Genomic DNA, 19,203 nt, shown 5'->3' with positions numbered 1-19,203 from the left:
GTCAATCCTGTTGCTCTCTTGGTTACTCATCAGGTACAAAAATAAATATTATGAAATAATTTTCGTCCGTATTCTTTTTACGTAATCCTTTTCGAGAAAATTTAGGCTACTTAAGGCGTCTTATGCTATTTCTCATACAAGTCACTTCTGTCTAACAATTTGTTAAGTTCTTCTTCTGTAAAAACTGCATCAGGGATTATTAGATTATTCAAACTACACGTGTTTTTTTTTTTACGTTAAATTGTTACGAAAACCTGTTTTACGATTTACCTTGATTTTCAGCCGCGACTACTTGACATTCTTTTGACTCCAAAAGCTCCTTTAATCTTAGTAATGATTCCTTATCGAATACGGAGATTTTATCGATCTTAGAAATTACCGCTTTCTCTAGAAAACGTTTTTTTTCCCCACGAGTAATGATCGATTCATCGATTGTCCCTTTAACGCATAACTTATACACAACCACGGGTCGAACCTGTCCAATTCTGTGGCAACGGGCCATAGCTTGTATATCCATTTGCGGATTCTATAAATGGATTTAGTAATTTTTAACTAGTAATTATTACAAAGTATACATGTCAAAAGTAACATACCCAATCACAGTCATACATAATAACTGTATCCGCTGAAGCAAGATTCAATCCGACTCCGCCTGCTCTTGTAGATATAAGGAACAAGAATAAATCAGGGTTCGTAGTGAAATTCTTAATGTTTTCCTTTCGCACTTCAAGCGGAGTGTTACCATCCAATCTGACGTAATCATAATCACGCAGTGAAAGGTAATCTTCTATCACATCCAATACCATTGTCATAGTGGAGAACAACAAAACTTTATGTCCCTGCTCTTTAAGCTTTGCAAGCATCGCGTCTAATACTAAAAGCTTACCAGACGACTTAATCAAATCATCGTCTATTTTCGGTAAACCACTCGGATCCAACGGACAGTGAACTAAATACGGGTGATTCACAATTTTTTTGTACATTGCCACTGAAACAAAAGGATGTCGATGTAGCAATGAAATATTGTAACAGATGATACTTTCTACAAGAGAGTGACTTACCTCTATTACCAGATTTAATATTAAGTAAATAATCTCGATTGCGATCTGTGACATCAGTGTATTGTTTCCAAGCAGTCAAATGTGACTTATCCACAGGCTTCTGTTTTCTCCAGAATTCGTTATCTATACTTTCGTCGATTTCCTGAACCAAATCATAAGCGTAGCCTGAAAGATTGCTGTTAAATACATTCCTCATGGTACATCTTCTTTTTGGTCGTTTACCATCCTCTGTGTATATAATTGGCGAATTGTCCATTAAACTCAATTTCTCTATATCGCGATTTAATACCGCCTTATATAAATCGTGTTGGAGTACTGTGAGCGGAGCGTAGACGATCAATTCCTTCTTTGCCGGAACATCTAAACAAACGTCTGATTTTTCGCGCCTCAACATAAACGGTTGCAATATCTCACGCAACGACGATAGTACGTGCTTCTCTTCTTCTTGTTTCAAAAATTTTTTTGTTCCTTCGTCGTATTCGAGTTCCTTAGCATCGAACCACGATTCAAATACAGCTAGATCGTCAAATATTTCGGGCAATAGAAAATTTAACAGCGACCACAGTTCCGCTAAATTGTTCTGTAGCGGTGTGCCGGTTAGCAAAAGTCGATTCATCGATTTGCATTGCTTCAACAACCTGTTTTACAACAACAAATTATAAACAAAAATTGTGAATATCGTTTAAAATATTTTAGACTTTTAATTTTAATAAACGTACGCGACAAGTTGACATTCGTGGTTTTTGATTCTGTGACCTTCGTCGACTATTATATACCTCCAATGTAAAGATCTCATAAAATTTTTTTCAGTTAGTGGCATCTCAAAACTAGTGAGCACAATTGGCATAGTACTATAAGTATTTGTGATTTTATACTTTTGTTTAATTTTTTTTATTATAGAGTATCTTTGATCTATTGTACCATGGAGTAGAAAGACAGGTAACTTTGGAGCAAATCTTTCAAATTCGATCATCCAATTTGGTATAGTTGAAAGAGGTGCAATTATTAAATAAGGGCCATCCTGCTGTTTTTCAATCAGGTGACATATCAAAGCTATCACTTGTATCGTTTTCCCCAGACCCATCTCATCAGCTAAAATACCATTTATACCATTCTCATACAGCACCTGCAGCCATTGCAATCCTTCTTTTTGATAATCTCTTAAAACCCCATTGAAAAACTTTGGTGTCTCTGTAGCAGTATTGCAAGCTTCTTGTTTATCATTTTTGGAATCTATAATCAATTCAGACTCAAGGCTCTCGTCATAAGAATTCAATCTATGTTGCTTTGAAACTATTTTCCTTTGCACCTAGCGAATATGTTAACTGTTAGAAAGAAAAACATTGTACAAGTTACATAAAAATTACAACATGAGTATTCTTACATCTACTGATATATAATTTTGTTTATAGATCCTCCTTTTATCTTTTGCCTCTGGTGAAACACCAGCAGCAGTACCAGCCTCTTTCATATGTCTTTTATTAACATTTTTATCGCTATTCTTGGTAGTATCATTAATTTTATTAACAATATATGAAGAATAAAATTTACTTCTGTTCAATAAATGCATTAATCGTTTATATTGTTGTTCTTGTAATTCTCTATTGTACTTTTCCTCTCTTATTTGTTTACTTTCCGATTCAATTTGTCTTTTCCTTCTTTTCACTTCCTGTACATTTTCTTTCAATGGCTCACTACTGAATACTACATCATCCGCAAGATTCTTTGGATTACCTTTCCATAGCCAAAAAAGAAAATCAAAAAATTCAGAAATACCCATCATAATTACTAATTTAATGTGCACCATGCTAGGAATGTTATAATTAATGTGGAACTCAAATCATTATGTTAATGTTTTTCGTAATTAAATGATTAAAAAGGACTAAAAAATTCGATAAAGAAGGATTTGAAGGATGAACTATCGGTCTGATTTTCAATTAACGCGCACGTGCATGTGTGCATGCGCATTTGTTTTATCTCGTACTGATTGTCAATGTCACAGAAACAGGTTACTTTGAGGTCATTTAAAGACGATCATAACTTGGATTACAAACAAATTCGTAAAGAAATAACTACATATTCCTATTAAGCACAACAAACAATGAAAATACTTTCATATTAATTTCCGTTATCAATTCAAGTCAGCGTATAATTCTTCCATTTTTTCAAAGAAACGTGTATTAAACGAATGTCAATCTAAATAAGTTTGTAAAATTAGTACTAAATCAAATTCTCTTTAATGAAATAGAGATATTCACCTGCGATTAAACTCGTGCCATTAGACAAATTCCCCGTGACATCTATATTTTCCTTCTCCATTTTCTATATAAACAACTTAAATCAATTCTGTCACACCTGTCCACTGAACAACAAATTGAAATATAAAGAAAAGAAACAAAACACGAATGCACAGTGTTCGCGACTAGCCTTTACTGACGAGAACGATCAAGTAAGATCCCGCCAAATGTAAGAGCAAAGCTGGTAAACGCGTATAGAGGGCTTCAAAGTTCAAATCAAAACAGACCGCGCTTTCTACAACGAGCATAAACATGATAAAGAAGCTAGACAGTCAACCTTTAATTTTTCAACACCAACAGCATGATATCTAACTCGATTGCATAATTGCTGAGAATCGTATTGGTTACAAAACTAAATTGATGGACAGAAACCTAGGCTTCGAATAAATCTCAAAGCCAAAGTGTTTCTCTCGTCTCCTATTTTGAAAAATTGTGGAAAATGTTGAAAAGAGGAAACGAGACGAATTTATTCAATGCCTAGGGTTTTGCCTGATTTTGTCCATCACTGCATCAACTTCAAACTATCTAAAGCCCCTACGAAAATGTTGGAAAACTGTTCTTGCAGCTTTCGAATTCAACTGTTTCAGATGATTTCAGATATTTCTAGAAGATGCATTTAAATAAAGAACATTGCAGTATTGTCACGGACGAAAGATTATAGATTCATGTACAGTATCGAGACCTAAAAGATACTGGAGTTTCAACTCTGTAGTACTCTATGTACAAGAAACATTTTTTTAAAGCTGATTAAAGCGAAAGGCATGGCGTCGAGGCCGATCTGTCGATCAAACGTTTCGTACGGTTTCGTTTTAAAATAAAAATGTACAAGACTTGATTGATTCTTTACAGAGTTTTCGTAAAACCAACGTTCGATCGATGGAGAATAGCTTCGATTTATATGACGCGATTTAATACGCAAAACAATTTAAGAAACGAGCAATATCTTATCGCCAATAGGTTTTTCTTATCGTCCCTTCGATCAATGCTCGAGAAATCAAAATCAAACATAATATGGCCGATCCGACAATACAAACGTTCTGTTGTCATCATTCTAACAGAACGGATATGGCAATCGTGATAATGCAAGAATTTAACACGGACGCATACAACTCGGTGTGCATGCTCTCTTCTGCTATAGGCATCCTAGGTGCAGTTTATCAAGTAAGTAAAATTTTAATATGTCCAATCATCGCACCGACAGACTAGGAAAGTTCTTTTGCAGATACTACCAAGGGAAACGTCTAGTCTTCCTCACCGATGGCAAAGCTTTTCTTCTTCTAGAGGGAGGGAGATCATTATGTGGCTCGCAACTGCTGACCTCTTGGCATCCCTAGGTGACTCTTACATACTATTTTTGATATACTCTCTTTAAATAGTCGCTCTAATTCTGAATATCTACAGTATCTTATTCCTGATTTTCATTGTCTTTTAGGTGTATTTATTAGATCTGCTCTCTGGATGAATTTCAAGTCTATAATGCCAATGGAAGACGATACTTCCAGTGTTGTCTTCTGTGCTCTTTCATCGGTAATATAATTATATTAAACATTAAATTTCTAATTACTATATCTTTTGAAATGTTAATGCATTCGATACATGCATTTCCAGGCCTGGACACAATACTTTTACATGGCAACATGGATCTGGACACTGTGCTATGCAATAGACATGAAACTCCTCCTTGGTGATCGATCTGGACATCCTACATGCTACCATGCCTTTGCATGGATATGTCCAGCAATTCTGACCACATTTGGTTTGGCAATCTTGTACATACCAAATGCAAAGTTGGTACCCTTAACTTGACAATAGCAATAACTTTGTACAAATTTATTTGACTTATATAATTACTCTTCCAGCTGCCACAATTTAACATCTCTGTCCACTGCCATATTACGTATTCTGCCAAACTATTGTGCTACTTATGTACTATTAACAGTGGTAATGATAGTAAATCCCGTATTATACTTCGCTTCAACGCGTGACCTTCAAACAGCCGTTAGTTGTAGTTTGGCGCAAATAACGGGCAGAGAAAGGAAACTGGTGCAGACCATAAAACTGAAATTCGCGTTGACTAACGTTGTATATTACTTGTGTTGGTTACCGAATTTAATCAACGGAATATTACTATGGACTTTATGGTTCCAATTACCGATTAAAGCTATCATCACCCTATGGTATATAATGGTATGTATATCTTACAGCATTAACATAGTAAATTCAAAGCACGTATTATTGAACATTCCATTCGCAGGCTGTTACAAATCCTCTGCAAGCGTTCTTTAATGCATTGGTATACAAACGATGGGGCAAAACGGAAAAATTTCGACTCGAATGTTGCCAAATGTTGGGGAGTTTTAACATAAGTCAAATCGGAAAAGGAAACACGGGTGTGCGATTAACCGAATCGTCGCCACTGTTAAATCCAAAATATGGCTGCCCGCCGCATACGAGCATAAACGGATCTTCGTCGTTTTAAAGTTATAAATTTATTAACGCGTCAGCCTTTTACTGCCTTACGAAGTTCTTAAAGGAAGTTTATATTTTTATAACCCGCTCAATCGTTCGTTGCAATATGAACACGTTTGACAAGAATAACGCTAGACATTAATATTTACTTATAAGCATTGCATGTATATATACATATATGCATCGAATTGATTTTTTAACGCTTTACGAATGTATCTGAACGTAGATTCTTCGAGAGATTAGTACGCGGTGGAAAAGCTTTACGCAAGAAGTATTTGTCGTTCTAACTCGAGGTGCTTTTCCGTGTAAGCACGTTTGTTACTTGTTATAGATATAAGAGATTTTATTTTCTACATGTATAAGGAGAACACTTATATACAGTACTATTATTTAATCGATATAACGGATTTTTGTACATCTAATGTTTCTTACGCTGCGATTTTACAATTAATAAATCACAGATGTTCAACGCAAAGCATTCAAATTTTTATAACTGATACCTCGATTTGATAACGTGACAACTCCGCGGCTGACCTTCATCGTTATTGCTAAGGAGCACCTTTGAAACAAAAGTACGTATATCTCGGAAAATAGTGCACGTAGATGCGCTCAATTATTTTTGATTAATAAATTTTTATTCGTACGACATCCCTCCCCTTCTTGATAAAAAAATTTGTATGTACATCCGTATGAATGCGAAGACTATATTTTTCGGGCAACGAGTTCTCTCTATGTTAGCACCAAAAGATCTATATCGATACGAAGACTATACGATATAATCCAGAATTCATGCTTATTGCAAGTTAAACTCGAATGTAGAGTATACTTAAGTGTATGCAAAATGTTTCACGCGCATAGATCGCGAAAATACTGTATAACCTGTTGCCACAAGTTCTTTCGCGTTCATGCAAAAAGGAACCGGTGTGCACCATTGGACCTGACTACTCGTCACGTCCGACGTGTAAACGTTATCACTTAAATCGTATTCTCAATATACTATGTATCGTTAGTTTCTTTTTAAAAATAGATTCAATTTTAATAAAATAATCTTTCCGTAAAGCTAAATTACTTTACCTAATAGTACTAACTATGTAAGATTGATCGTATATAAAGATTCTTTTGACTATACAGTAACAAAATGAATATTTGTCGTTTCTTTTTTTTTTCTTTTTGCGATCCTGTATAGTGAATTATAATAAATACTGCAAAGTTGACATCTAACGTCTGAGTACTTCAAAGAAGGTGAACAGAATATTAACACGAATTCTAAATTACGAATATTTACGATTTCGTCATATCCTCGATCTAATACGTCTAAAGTGCACTTCGTTTGTTAAGTTTCGAAACCAGTGAACCACATTCTAAATCACATTCCTCCGCGATATGTCATAAATCTTTTAGTTGTCACACGTAAAACATATGTTTCTAAGTCTTTTTTTTTTTTTTTTTGTAGGTTAGAAAACATCGAGAATTGTTAAAGAAGAAAGCGTAAAACTTACTGAGCTACAAAAGTACTTGGCAGTCGAACGATTAAAAAAGTAACACAGCATAACGAACGCAAAGCAATATGCCCGTACGTCCTAATATCATTGCTATAAAAAGACAGTACAATTATATCTTACGACACAGAAGAATATTTTTATAATCTCACGAAAGTAATAAAAGCATGAAATCGTTTCCGTTTATACAGATCGTTATTGTGCTTTTAAGAAGCAGAAGAGTTTCGTATTTATACCGATGTAATTTATTTTTTGCAACTAAAAGTCAATTTCAGTGAAATATCCGTTTCAAATGTAAAAGATTTATATTATACATCCTTGCTCGTTAATTCTACGTTGATCATAAGTGCGATCTTATAGTAGACTCAACTTTTAAATGCATGGTTTCGTTCGTGCGTTATAAAAAAAGACGCAAAAATATCGGTAAGAAAAGTACGAAAAATTTATAAGTGCAGACGAACGTTTCCGTCGGTGATTGAATTTCGTTCTTAAATGTAATAAAATATTTCGTCTCGTTTCTATTCGATTTGGCACTTTGGCAAAATATGATATCGGTCCGTAAACGTTTAAAAAATCATACTTAAAAAAAATATTTACCTTTAAGCATTTAAAGTGCGAAGTATATTATACAAAGAAAGGAAATTGATGTCATCGTACGTAGAGTCTGCCATCAGGATGAAAAATTCGAAGCTCCTAGAGTCAAAGACGTGATCTCGCGAACGATCATCTCGGCGATCTTCCACGCTAACTCTTCTTTCGCCTAATTATATCATTTTGTTACAATTCAAAACAAAGTTATAGAAACGTGCCATGAAACTCACCTTGTCTTGTTCCATATGTACAAGCCTCTTCACAACACGCGTTAATCGAGACTCTAAAATCATTTTTATAAACAAATATCTTGATTCTATTTTTGATTCCGTCTTAAAAGAACTTACCAGATTTTTTCTGAGGATCTGGCTCTATTTCGGTAACGAACCTGCCTAAATTATCGACGTAACCGACGCTCAAACTGAAAAGGAAATGTGTATCGAAACGATTTTTATTAGATAAGATATTTATTTAAAAATTTACCTATATTTATTACGTCTCCATAAGGAATCCGGATCGTAAAGTTGTCTAGTATCGATGTTCATTCCGCCGGTAATACTCGATTTGGTATTGGCCGATCTATGTCCTTCGCCCCCTGCCTGCAGGGTATTTTGCATATTAATACTAACAGAACTCACCTCGCTACTACAATCGGAACCTAAAATTGCCAAGATAATTGCTGTTAGATAATTTTAAGTACGACAATTATAACTAATAGCGGAGGACGTACTAAACGGTATACATACCTGCTCTTTTTATCCTAGGATGTAAACTCGAACACGGACTGCTTTGTATAGTATTGATTAATTCAGATAAGTATTTGTAATACAACTGCGATGATAAGAAAGTGGGTAGATAATGCTGGAAAAAATATAATGTTATCTGAACACAGTGCTATTGTCGTATCAATATTGATCTTTGATATCAAATGTTACCTTATTCAAGAAATTATATACAATTTTACAAGGTTTATCGAAACAGTCGGGTCGTGGTCCTTCTCCGTCTTCGTGGCAAATATTTTGTTCCACTTGGAAACGAATTTTATCGCTAAATCCAAGAGGCATCGTTGCTTGTAAACTAAAATATCTGTAATTGTGCAAATAGCATTAGTTTTTTCATCAAAAAAATTTTTGATTAAACTTCCAGGAATCTCTCAAAATAAATACTTGTCATAAATAATCAGAGCATCCGTTTGTGCTTCTTCAGGATCTGTAGCATCCTCCTTTTCCAATAAGTTTTGTTTGTAATTGACAGCAGACATCCAGAAATCCAGTAATTCTCGTTTGTTTTCAAGTTCTAAAAACTGGAAGATCAAAGACTTTTAATCGTAAGAATTCAAAATGCCGTTAAGTATGCGCGCAACATTGTTACCTCCATGAAATAAAAGAACGCAGTTTCGTTGTACAATATGTCTGTTAGCTGTACATTACCACTGGTAAGAACATCAATCTGGTGTTTACAATTGAATTCGCTTCTTAAGAAGTCATTAATATGCCTATAAAAACACCATTTTTAAACTTCCATACTCCACTAAAGGATCACAGAAGAATTATTCCACGTGGCTCTCTCATACTCACTCATTCTCTAATATCTTGTATACGATTGTTTGAACAGATAGTAGGCACTGCAACATAGGCTCAATATTTTCGCAAGCAAAAGCTTTCTCTGTTTCTGTCTTCAGCTCTTCCGGAATGTGATTGGTATCCAAGACATCTTTAACGAAATATTTCTTGTAAATTCTTATAGCATCTTGTCTAGTGGTCGTCATGTCGCGTCTCTTGCACGTGTAGTTTGATTGTCGCGTTCTGCTTATCGTTTGACTAGTCTTTGGCATGTCGTTGCAATTTGATTTTGTATTGTTACTATTTACATACTCGTTGATCAATGTATTTTTAGTTTCACAATCATTTGCAGTATCCTGCATTATTTTACAATGAAAATTCTCGTTATCATCCACCGAACTAGAGAGTCTATTAGAATTTTCAGTATTCGAAGATTCCACATTTTTCCTATTAATTTCTTGTATGCCGATCGAGCTATACAAACATTCCACTTCGAGCCAGAATTTAATAAGCGCTATACAGTTACGTGTCTCCATAAACTGGATGAAATAACCGAGAGCACCTTTATCCGCAAGGATCTGTGGGAGGGTTTTAGAGAGCTGAGAGCCAAAGGAATACATTTCTTTCGTTTCCCCATTGATAACTTCGTTTTCCTCTTCTTCCTCAAGGCTGTACACTGTACCTGTTGGCGTTCCAACGAACGAACCGCCGTTGAGGACATCTCCAAACGATTTCCCAGAACTTGTCGACTTTGTAGGAGAAGCTTGCAAAGATCTGGGACTGTCTCTTTGCCCTAAAATTAACGAAAATTATTCTCTACATTTAATTTCGTATTAAACATCGTCAAAATTAATAAACTCGAAGAGTTATTCGATTTTGATTGATCGTGTATCGTTCGTGCCAACGAGTACGAAACGCAAAATTCGAGGTTGACAGAGGGATAAATATTTTCGTCTTTAGGTTAGGTACGACGCAATCAACAAGAATTTCTATTGATATACGAGATATGAATGGACCAGACGAGAAACGAGCGAGGAATATTTACCAGACTTCTTAAAAAATGGAAACATTGTTCACGTCAGAACGAAACATGATAAGCGACGCTATGTGATGATCGAACGTGGAAATAATGTTTCGAAGGCTGACGCCAATCTCTTCCTGTCGGAAACGAAAATTTATGCGTCGAGCTCCTTTCGGGCACGGTGCTAAACACTGAATTAGGAAAACGACACGATGAACTTCCTTGATCGCACGCACACACACGACACATGACATTTCACCGAATCGTCATTAATGTCATCGCCGCTCTGTTCAGGATCGCTGCCTCGGTTCGACCGAACATTTCTCTGACATTTACGGATTTACTCTTCGCGGGTAAAAAGTGATCGTGAATCGCAACACTGACGATGTTGGCTCGTTTTAATTGCAATTTATGTTGCTGAAATCATTCGTGTTGTCAAATTATTCACTATGTTGACGAAATAGGATTATTCTAAGCAGTTTCGTAATCGTGAGGAATGCCTCGGTGCATCCCGTGGTTGCAAATCGTTAGATCGTTGCCATTTGAACAGAGAATGTTACGAATGAAATTTGTAAGAGATCGTGAAGGTGAAGGGAACTTGGGAATTAGAGGATTTTCGTAGGGTGGTGGAAACATCGATGGAATATTGATTTTCTGTTATCCTCAACAATGAATCTGAATTTATACGAGAATTTACGAATAGGTTTGAGTAGGTTTGAAGCACGAGCCAAATGCCAGGGACTCCCCTCTCCAACGGAGAAGAATGCCTTCGAGATGCGCGCTTGCGAGAACTCGACGTTTAAATAGAAGCTGTTAGATTTTCTTTTATATCTTTTATATCTAGATTTTCTTTAATATCTAACAAAATCAGATATATAACTGTACCATTTCTGTTCGATTAAAAAACGATATTCTAGAGGATATAGAGAGGAAAATCTATCACGATACTCATCAATCCTAGAGCTTCCATTAAAGAAACAAGATCCTAGAGCCCTGGTAAATATTCCTCGCTCGTTCGATTAAAAAACAATATTCTAGAGGATATAGAGAGGAAAATCTATCACGATACTCATCAATCCTAGAGCTTCCATTAAAGAAACAAGATCCTAGAGCCCCTCTTGAAAGAGGAAGATCTACCACAAAACTGAATCCCAGAGCTCCCGTATTAAAGGACTTGCTGAATCCTCCTCCATTATCCAAACTCCAGCATCGTACGAACCCAGAGTCAGAATCATGTCAGAGACCATGTCAGATCATCAGAGGATCCTTCTTAGGCAGCAATGATCACTTCTGTGACAGAAGTTCTGTCTCAAGTACAGAGTTTAATTAGCAATTCGAGTCCCTGTTCGGGTTCTCCGTTCACCACCGAGAACGTAACTCCAGGAACATGATGTCCCACGTCCACCACGAATCCTTCCATTCTCACGGTTCATTCGAATTGTCCTCGCGTCGTGATTGCATTTAAATCAGAATTCATCGAGAAACGCGTGTCTCCATGTATATCAGTACACGACGGGGCCAATGTCCGGGCAGTGCGCTCGAGGCTCCCGTGACCGTTCGACGAGAAAGAATACCGGTTTCTCGGGCGTGCTGACCACTATATCAAGGAAGAGCATCGCGGATACACCGCCTCTCACCTGGACCCGCTCAGTGTGAGTCCTGTCGACGATCCTCGCTCATTTTTCCAATCACTCGCCGCGGAAGGTGTACGGATCCGCCGTCATGCTACCACGTCGCGTCCTCCTCGTCCTGGTTCACCTCGTGGCGGGCTGTCTGTCTCTGCCAGCGAGCTACGATCAACGACAAACAGGCAACGTGAACGTCCAGGTCGAACTGAAGGACGTGCAAGTCCTGGCGGTGCTGAACACGGAGTTGCTCGACGATTACACGGTAACGCCGACCGTCGTCCACGGTTCCGAGTGTCTGGCGGTTAAGTAGTATCGATAAGACCAGATAAAACGCGATAACGAAACGTATTATTCTCGACGATTCTTATCTTCCGCGCGAAGGTATAGAGATGCTCTTCTGGCATGTTTGTGTCGCGGTAGACGCGTTTTGTCGTGTGCGAGCTACCTCAGGGTGGGGGTAGCTGTCGAGATGCTCTAGTAATTAATATTAATGCTCAGATTCTAGATTAATGAAGCATATCGCGATCGTCGGTTGCAGGAATACGACTACTTCTACGACTACGCCGATTTCACGCTGAAACCCATCGTCAAACCCACTAGTACCTCAACGACTGAGTCTACTACTCCAGTGTCCTCTTCGACAACCCAACAGGCTAATGTCTCAGGGACGCCATCCGATTCCGTTCAGAACTCTACTCCAAGCGAATCCTCGAATGTTTTCGCGGTCGAGGACTCGAGTCTAGAAACCGACGAACCTCAAAACGATAATTCTACCTCGACGGTGGATTTATCGGATGAGAACTCGACTCCAGTTACCGAAACTAGCGGAAATTCGACCTTGGATGACACTCCGGCGCCTTTGTCGTTAGAGAAACCAGACGATTCGATTAACGGGACCCTAAAGACCAGGGTCAACGACAAGACTGGGAACACGTTCGAGAGCGACGAAGATTCGACGCCGGAGAACGCTGGAGTGGTCGTGGATCATCTCATGAAGAGACTGGCCAGGAGACGGTGTCGATCTGGATACTCGCCCGATGGGAAGGGTCGTTGTCGTCGACTGGGACAACAACGATTGTCATTCATACCGTGAGTATCGATCTTAAACGATCAGAGACAGGGTCCAAAATTTCTTGTGTATCTAGAAATCGATTCAATCTCTGTTTAACCAAAGAGGTCAAATTGGTGGCATTTCTGATTGTTTCTTTCGCAGTCTGGCGATGCAGCTGGCGCCAAAACTTCTGAACGACTTGATGCGCAGCGCGAAGAATCTGGAACAGGAGGAAGTTCACTGGATGCGCTTGAACTGAAACGTGCCATGAATTATTTACGCGAACGCCTGCACGGAATCGTATACGCAATTGTATTAGGTTGTCCCAAAAGTTTCTTCCATTTCATTAATATAAGTAATACATACACGATATTTTATCTCTGATATTACATTATTGAATCGAGTACGATTCATGTTGCTCCGTTACTGTTACAACATCTAAGAAATTCTAAGAATACATCTGAGTGCAAGTCACGAAAGAAACTTCTGGGACAACCTAATACAAGAAGAATTACGTATGTGCCATTTCATCGCATCATCCTACATTCTCATATGGACATTCTCATATGGACATTCTCGTATGGACTAATTATCGTTGTACATAGTATAACTTGTAACAGAGGTGCAATAAAGCTATGAGTTGTATCGTTTGCTGATCTGTCTGAACACCTCTAACATATATTGTAAGGCTTGTGGTTTAATGGTACTGGAGGCTTGTCGAACAGCACTTAAGTAGATAGCATTGACTCCATTTTTGGTTTCCCTTTCGGAGGTCTCGAATCTGAAAAGAAACCAATTAGATGTGTTAGTAAAAATGAGCCTAGAAATGGTCAGTTCTCTACAGTTCATTATTCATATAATATTAAAAGGGACTAGAAAATAATGTCAATATTTGTATATCATTTATCAGCTCACTGTATACCAATCGATTCTTATAAATTTATTTCTCTGAATTTAATGTAAAAGAAACGACATTACTTTCTGGCCCCCTTTAATACTTAGTTTAATTAAGAAGTTAAGAAATGCCACTTTCCTGATTTTTACAAAGAATTCTCAGACCCCATTGAAAAGCTTCCGCATTTGGTCCTCCTCCTTAGAATTGAATCATGATCCAAGCGAAGGAACCTCGAAGGTCCCACGGATTACGCTTCCTAGATGTAATCGATCCCGGGATCTCTGCTTAGAGAGATCCCCTAGCGTTGGACGTCCGAGGAAAGGAGTGAAAATATGTCAAACAATTATCTAACCGGTCGTTGACGGGTGGGCAAGCTCTCCCGATCGTTCTAGTCGATCGCCACTCGGGCGGGAAGCGTTTATTACCCTCTCCAACGGTGATGTTCCCTGGATCTATATACGAGCTGCCAAGGAAGCGAACCGATCTCCCACAGTCGAGGATCAGACTTCGTGCAGCTCGGTGCAGCTCAGGAAGCATCGTCAAGATGGTACCCTACGCGTCTCTTCTTCTGCTGTCAGGTACAGGAACACGTGATAGACAACATTCTATTACTATATCGCCCAAATGAATTGGAGGGGGTACGAAGAATGAAATATTTACGTTAATAAAGTTTTAATTCGTACTTCCTCGACTCAGGCATGCTGCTTGGATCGTTCGTTCCGTGGGCAGAGGCCGCGCCGGCCAAGTACGATCAACAGCAGACTGCCAAACGCGACAATTGGCAAGCAACGCTCGAGAACTTCATCTTCCTCGTCATCGACGGAGGTGGTTCAGGGAAGTTCACGCATGCTATGAAGGAGGTCAGTACCTTTATTTTCCGTTGTACCTGAAAAAAAGGGACGCTCTTAATACATTTGCCAAAAATAATTCCGTAGGCGGTGAGTAACATCGCTATGAGCGCTTTGAAACCCACCAGGGAAGACGCCGAAGAGCCAGAGGACTCCGAGGAATCATCAGGGTCCATGGTGTACGAGACGGAAGAGAAATACGAGGGTAAAGAGCCTTACCACGTCGAGATAGTCCACCTAGAGAAAGGAGAGAAGACGAGAAGTAAACGTCCTGAAAAATTAGGGGGTTCTGAGGTCAACAGCGAGGGGAAGGTCAAGATAGAAACGCCTCTGAATAGTTTGGAGGGGGAGCCAACCCCGGAAGTGTCCATCGACGCGAGGAATTCGGAGAAGAAGACGAGGAGCCTTGGGGGGAGCGAGGAAAGCCGTGGACTGGTCAATGGTCCAAGAGAGGATCACGGTAACCCTACGCGCATCAAGTACTCCACGGTGGACAATCTCGCCCAATCGGACGATCTGACGGTCAGGGAGGAGGTTGCCAAAGCCACCAGACCGGGAATGTCGCTGAAGAAGCAGCTGTCCGAAAAGGAAGAGAAGGACGCGTCCTTGAAGTCGAACGAGGGAAACGAACTGGTCAACAAGTCCCAAGAACTGGTATTGCTGGGTGGAGGAATCGAGAACTGTGGCCCGGGGAGGTTCAGGGACAAATCGGGCATCTGCCAGAACGATGCGAATTTTTACTGAAATCCCTTGGGTCTAACGTACTCTGCTACTCCATTTATTCATGGTGATTGCAGCCACAACGATTGTGATATGTACGCAGCGTAGTCGCAAGACGATGGCGCTCTATATAACTCCATGTAACGGATTCGATAGGAATAATTAGGAATGATACATAATACTTCGACTCGACTCGTGTGTACTCGAACACCCATTCCATTCTTTTATACGTGCATTATTTATATCATGCTCTATTCGCACATCTGTATTATATATATAAGAGGAGAAAGAAATAAATCGCAAGTACGAACAAGCAAGCTTTTCGAGTAGATCTCCATTTCCCTGTAACAGCCACGTAAACTTAATTCGCTGCGATTTGCAACTAGGTTTTATTTACAGAGTAATGGATACGTTATCGATACTTTTTCTTAAACGCAAGTGTCCGAAATAACTTCGTTTCTCGCGAAGACCCGATAAAGAGTCAGAGGTGAAGACTGGTCGTTTCGAAGAATAAAGTAATCTAATCAGTTGACTTTTTTACAAGATTCTGCTTTGCAAGATTTTAAGACCGTGGTTATATTTCTACAGAGGTACTTGACGTATCGAGTGGAAATTTCTCGAGAATGTACACAAGTTAACGGCGTTCGAAAATTGACGGGAGTTAACGGTAACCATTTCGGATAACATGTACTGTACATATTTACACAGAAACGAGTCAGCTGTGTACAGTTTCTGGTTTCGTCACTCAACGTCATCTAGAAGTCGGCATTTGGTTAAATTTGTTTCTCCAGATAAATACGATGTACATTTCAGAAACGAACATTTTCCAAAGAAGGAAACGAGACAAACACATCGGCTTCAGATTTATTCGGAAGTTCAAGTTTTTTCGCATCGCTTCGTTTCGTAAGTTACGTAATCCAAAGATAGTTCAAACTCTTCGATCACCCTGCAGAGTACTCTGTAGTCACGCTATACTCCCCACATAACCTGAAATTTCGGATACGTTTGAAAACGTCGCGAATGACCAAATAAGGAGACCGAAGGAGACGAGGAAGGTGGAAACACGGTTTAGGTGACCTGTTCGCGATGGATTCGATAAAGCTCGTTAGAGGGGGGAGTTCAAGAATCCGCGAAGTTCAAGAATGGCGGAAATGTGAGAGCAAGGGCAAGGTTACGGTAATAGGCGGCGACTGGCAGCCAGATGACGGGGAAATGAACTCGGTGGGGCCACACGAGGCCGTTGCCCTTTTACAAATCGGTTCTCTGCACGTGGGGGGCATCCTCCCGTGCACACTGCGGACCACGCGTGTTCTTATCTCGTTGTTCGCGCGAATGTTACGTAGGCGCCAACAAAATTGGTTCCTGTGCTTAACGAGTATTCTTTATTTTGCCCTCGAGTTGAGTTGTACCTGCAACTAAGCAGAAGATGGGATGGAGGATAATCGAAATAAAAGATATTTACTAAATAGGCGAGTCGATGACCCCTAGAGTCCCCCTAGAGTCTCTAGAGAGTCCTCGAAGCTGAAATTTGTGTAATGTCGCAGTTGCGTTTCTAACACTGCTGCAACGGTGCAACAGTGTCTCTGAAACACTGCGTTTATTTAGGGAACATACGAATCATTTTTGCATAGGAATATAGAGAGCTTTGCACTCGGAATAGATCGATCACCCTGCTCCATAGAAGCTCTGACGCAAGTCTCGAGTAAGACATCAAAGTCGCGAAGGTAGAGGAAATCGATTCCATCCGTGATTACGCTCCACCCGGCTACGTATGCAAGGGAACAGTGGCCTGCAGGTTCTTGAACTTGCCGATCTGTTTCCATGCCAGGTGGGGACCGGGATCGGTGGTCGGCAGGAGACGTCGTCACACCTCGTTCATTCTCCGCATCGTCAAGACGTTCCTCGAGCTACCATCGAACATATCTATTTATTTTCTCTCGTCGAAATCCATTATAGTCTTCCCAATTACGTCAGCTTGTCTCTTGGTACCGGACAGATCGATTTTGCTTCGTGGCTCTACGAAACCTGAACGTCGAAGGAAGTTCGACGATCGTTAGGTATCCAACTCGATCCGACTGATACTCTCGACTGCGAATCGATGATATCGATAAACATGCGTGTCTTCAAAACGGTGCTGGTCCTCGTCGCGTTCTTCTCGAATAGAGTAAAGTGTTTACCAGTTGCTAATGAGACGATGGTGGTGGAATCACCGAGCTCGACGCCACCCGTTTTAAGTTCGTCCGAAGTCGATTATTACGATCAACGACAGAACGGAACCGATAATTACCGTATCCACGTGGACGGTGTGATGTTCGTCTTGGCTCCCGTCGAGGCGTTACTCCTAGCTGGTACTGCTGGTGATAAACCTGACTTACCGATCCTCGATCCGTCGAAGCCAACCTCGAACAAACCGGTGCCTGCACCTAAGTCATCGAACAGGTACTTTTTTTTTTCTGTTTCTATAAAAAATGAGAAGGATTAGAGGTATCGAGGGCGTAATTGGGATCGATAGGTCGTAGTAGATGAATGGGAATCGATTGCTCTTTTTTACCTGATAAGTAACTCGCACGATACTCTGAGAATCTAGAAAGTGTACAGAGTAGAGGTAAAAGATTATGGTTGCTCAAGGCAAGCGAGACACAATCGTGCCCCTCGTAATGAAAGTACCAATGTAAGGGTCGTTCAGTGGAAGTGCCCTTGAGCTGCAAAAACTATTTCCTTCTAGTCCGAGTGTACACGTACGTTTTATTCGAGAATATTAAAACTAATATAAACATCTCTTTATTTCAGGGACGCTTCGCATTTGGTAAATTTACTGGTTCCGTTCCTGCGCCGTTTTCGTCAAGGGTGAAGAACGCCTTTTACATACATTAAAGAAAACGTAAGGTTTAATCGATTCATCATTATTTTCCTAATAGTCACGTAGCGCCCATTGTCATCATATTATATTACATTTGTCATCAAGGTAATCATTTATACTCCACGTTGCTCGCAAGGAATTGAACCTACCTAAGACTAGGTTTAAAAAAAAAAAAAAAAAAAAAAAAAATTAAAGACTGAAAGTATTTCAATCGAATTTACATCACAAGATCTAGTAAACGGTGCAAGGTTTATATGCATGGGATTTTTTTTCAACGGTACAATATGTTACGTTACATGTATTCTTTAATGTAACTCGTACGCATGTCTTTCGTAAACATTTCTACGCCTAAGGATACAATGTACAATATGTTCTTATCGAAATGAAATTTATTTGATTAAAAATTAAAATACATTATTCGTGAGTTCTTTTTGGTATATCATCACAATATTTTGTATAAAAAATGCTTAGGACTATGTTCCTCAGAATATACATCGTCTGGGTGGAATCGTTTATGTCGTTAAAAAAGAAGGGAGAAAGAAAACGATCACTTTCACACGGACTTTACAAATACGGTTTGTAGCAAGTAACTTGTACTTCAAAAGGAAAAAAAAGATCTTTAATAAAAAAAAAAAAAAAAAAAAAATTAAAAAAGTAAAATCGATCGTTAGAACGTAAGTTTCACAATGAATCACTTATAT

General features: G+C 39.1%; 5 protein-coding genes across 8 annotated transcripts; 3 read left to right on the top strand and 2 right to left on the bottom strand.

The window, feature by feature from the left end:
- Positions 1-44: 44 nt before the first annotated feature.
- LOC128880437 (lymphocyte-specific helicase-like) lies at positions 45-5,258 on the bottom strand. 2 transcript variants are annotated; one of them, XM_054130530.1, is made up of 8 exons: positions 5,136-5,258; positions 3,320-3,423; positions 2,446-2,795; positions 1,781-2,370; positions 1,062-1,699; positions 594-988; positions 271-526; positions 45-184 (listed from the first exon to the last, which is right to left on the bottom strand). In XM_054130530.1, exons 2-8 carry the CDS (start codon positions 3,378-3,380, stop codon positions 126-128), a joined length of 2,349 nt encoding a protein of 782 aa, XP_053986505.1. In that variant the 5' UTR covers positions 3,381-3,423; positions 5,136-5,258; the 3' UTR covers positions 45-125. The 2 variants fall into 2 exon arrangements, with proteins under 2 accessions (XP_053986505.1, XP_053986506.1); XM_054130531.1 differs by lacking the exon at positions 5,136-5,258 and having other exon boundaries at positions 1,062-1,226; positions 1,284-1,699; positions 3,320-3,587.
- LOC128880442 (G-protein coupled receptor 143-like) lies at positions 4,112-6,051 on the top strand. The gene is made up of 6 exons (XM_054130537.1): positions 4,112-4,519; positions 4,581-4,692; positions 4,791-4,885; positions 4,967-5,145; positions 5,218-5,545; positions 5,613-6,051. The coding sequence occupies exons 1-6, from the start codon at positions 4,370-4,372 to the stop codon at positions 5,835-5,837; spliced, it is 1,089 nt and encodes a 362-aa protein (XP_053986512.1). The 5' UTR covers positions 4,112-4,369; the 3' UTR covers positions 5,838-6,051.
- A 147-nt stretch (positions 6,052-6,198) lies between these two features.
- Positions 6,199-12,277, bottom strand: LOC128880438 (A-kinase anchor protein 10, mitochondrial). 3 transcript variants are annotated; one of them, XR_008457823.1, is made up of 11 exons: positions 10,525-11,451; positions 9,495-10,272; positions 9,289-9,412; positions 9,084-9,220; positions 8,853-9,003; positions 8,664-8,778; positions 8,401-8,575; positions 8,265-8,338; positions 8,148-8,200; positions 7,924-8,086; positions 6,199-7,419 (listed from the first exon to the last, which is right to left on the bottom strand). XR_008457823.1 is itself a non-coding variant. In XM_054130533.1 (10 exons), exons 2-10 carry the CDS (start codon positions 10,097-10,099, stop codon positions 7,997-7,999), a joined length of 1,524 nt encoding a protein of 507 aa, XP_053986508.1. In that variant the 5' UTR covers positions 10,100-10,272; positions 12,138-12,277; the 3' UTR covers positions 6,199-7,996. The 3 variants fall into 3 exon arrangements, 2 of the variants coding, with proteins under 2 accessions (XP_053986508.1, XP_053986507.1); XM_054130533.1 differs by lacking the exon at positions 10,525-11,451 and adding an exon at positions 12,138-12,277 and having other exon boundaries at positions 6,199-8,086; XM_054130532.1 differs by having other exon boundaries at positions 6,199-8,086; positions 10,525-11,449.
- Positions 12,139-15,962, top strand: LOC128879964 (uncharacterized). The gene is made up of 6 exons (XM_054129544.1): positions 12,139-12,390; positions 12,667-13,217; positions 13,342-13,414; positions 14,406-14,652; positions 14,771-14,934; positions 15,010-15,962. Exons 1-6 carry the CDS (start codon positions 12,223-12,225, stop codon positions 15,664-15,666), a joined length of 1,860 nt encoding a protein of 619 aa, XP_053985519.1. The 5' UTR covers positions 12,139-12,222; the 3' UTR covers positions 15,667-15,962.
- Positions 15,963-16,772: 810 nt separating this feature from the next.
- Positions 16,773-19,156, top strand: LOC128880091 (uncharacterized). The gene is made up of 2 exons (XM_054129793.1): positions 16,773-18,081; positions 18,433-19,156. The coding sequence occupies exons 1-2, from the start codon at positions 17,741-17,743 to the stop codon at positions 18,491-18,493; spliced, it is 402 nt and encodes a 133-aa protein (XP_053985768.1). The 5' UTR covers positions 16,773-17,740; the 3' UTR covers positions 18,494-19,156.
- The last annotated feature ends 47 nt before the right edge of the window (positions 19,157-19,203 follow it).

This window comes from Hylaeus volcanicus, chromosome 7, assembly GCF_026283585.1.
Source record: "Hylaeus volcanicus isolate JK05 chromosome 7, UHH_iyHylVolc1.0_haploid, whole genome shotgun sequence".
Classification (NCBI taxonomy): Eukaryota; Metazoa; Arthropoda; class Insecta; order Hymenoptera; family Colletidae; genus Hylaeus; species Hylaeus volcanicus.
Note: the sequence above shows the minus strand (reverse complement) of the source record. Positions and strands in the feature narration are given on the sequence as shown.

Bases quoted from the DNA above. Each gene is read 5' to 3' on its own strand.
- LOC128880437 (XM_054130530.1), bottom strand. From the start codon at position 3,380: ATGGAGAAGGAAAATATAGATGTCACGGGGAATTTGTCTAATGGCACG. The intron at 2,796-3,319 runs GTGAATATCTCT...GGCTATGGAAAG, and splicing joins TGGCACGAGTTTAATCGCAG to GTAATCCAAAGAATCTTGCG. The intron at 2,371-2,445 runs GTAAGAATACTC...CATATTCGCTAG, and splicing joins AAAATTATATATCAGTAGAT to GTGCAAAGGAAAATAGTTTC.
- LOC128880442 (XM_054130537.1), top strand. From the start codon at position 4,370: ATGGCCGATCCGACAATACAAACGTTCTGTTGTCATCATTCTAACAGA. The intron at 4,886-4,966 runs GTAATATAATTA...ATGCATTTCCAG, and splicing joins TCTTCTGTGCTCTTTCATCG to GCCTGGACACAATACTTTTA. The intron at 5,146-5,217 runs GTTGGTACCCTT...TTACTCTTCCAG, and splicing joins TTGTACATACCAAATGCAAA to CTGCCACAATTTAACATCTC.
- LOC128880438 (XM_054130532.1), bottom strand. From the start codon at position 10,549: ATGTTTCCATTTTTTAAGAAGTCTG. The intron at 10,273-10,524 runs GTAAATATTCCT...CGTTAATTTTAG, and splicing joins TCCATTTTTTAAGAAGTCTG to GGCAAAGAGACAGTCCCAGA. The intron at 9,413-9,494 runs GTGAGTATGAGA...GTGTTTTTATAG, and splicing joins TACAAGATATTAGAGAATGA to GCATATTAATGACTTCTTAA.
- LOC128879964 (XM_054129544.1), top strand. From the start codon at position 12,223: ATGCTACCACGTCGCGTCCTCCTCGTCCTGGTTCACCTCGTGGCGGGC. The intron at 14,653-14,770 runs GTACAGGAACAC...TCCTCGACTCAG, and splicing joins GTCTCTTCTTCTGCTGTCAG to GCATGCTGCTTGGATCGTTC. The intron at 14,935-15,009 runs GTCAGTACCTTT...ATAATTCCGTAG, and splicing joins TCACGCATGCTATGAAGGAG to GCGGTGAGTAACATCGCTAT.
- LOC128880091 (XM_054129793.1), top strand. From the start codon at position 17,741: ATGATATCGATAAACATGCGTGTCTTCAAAACGGTGCTGGTCCTCGTC. The intron at 18,082-18,432 runs GTACTTTTTTTT...TCTTTATTTCAG, and splicing joins GCACCTAAGTCATCGAACAG to GGACGCTTCGCATTTGGTAA.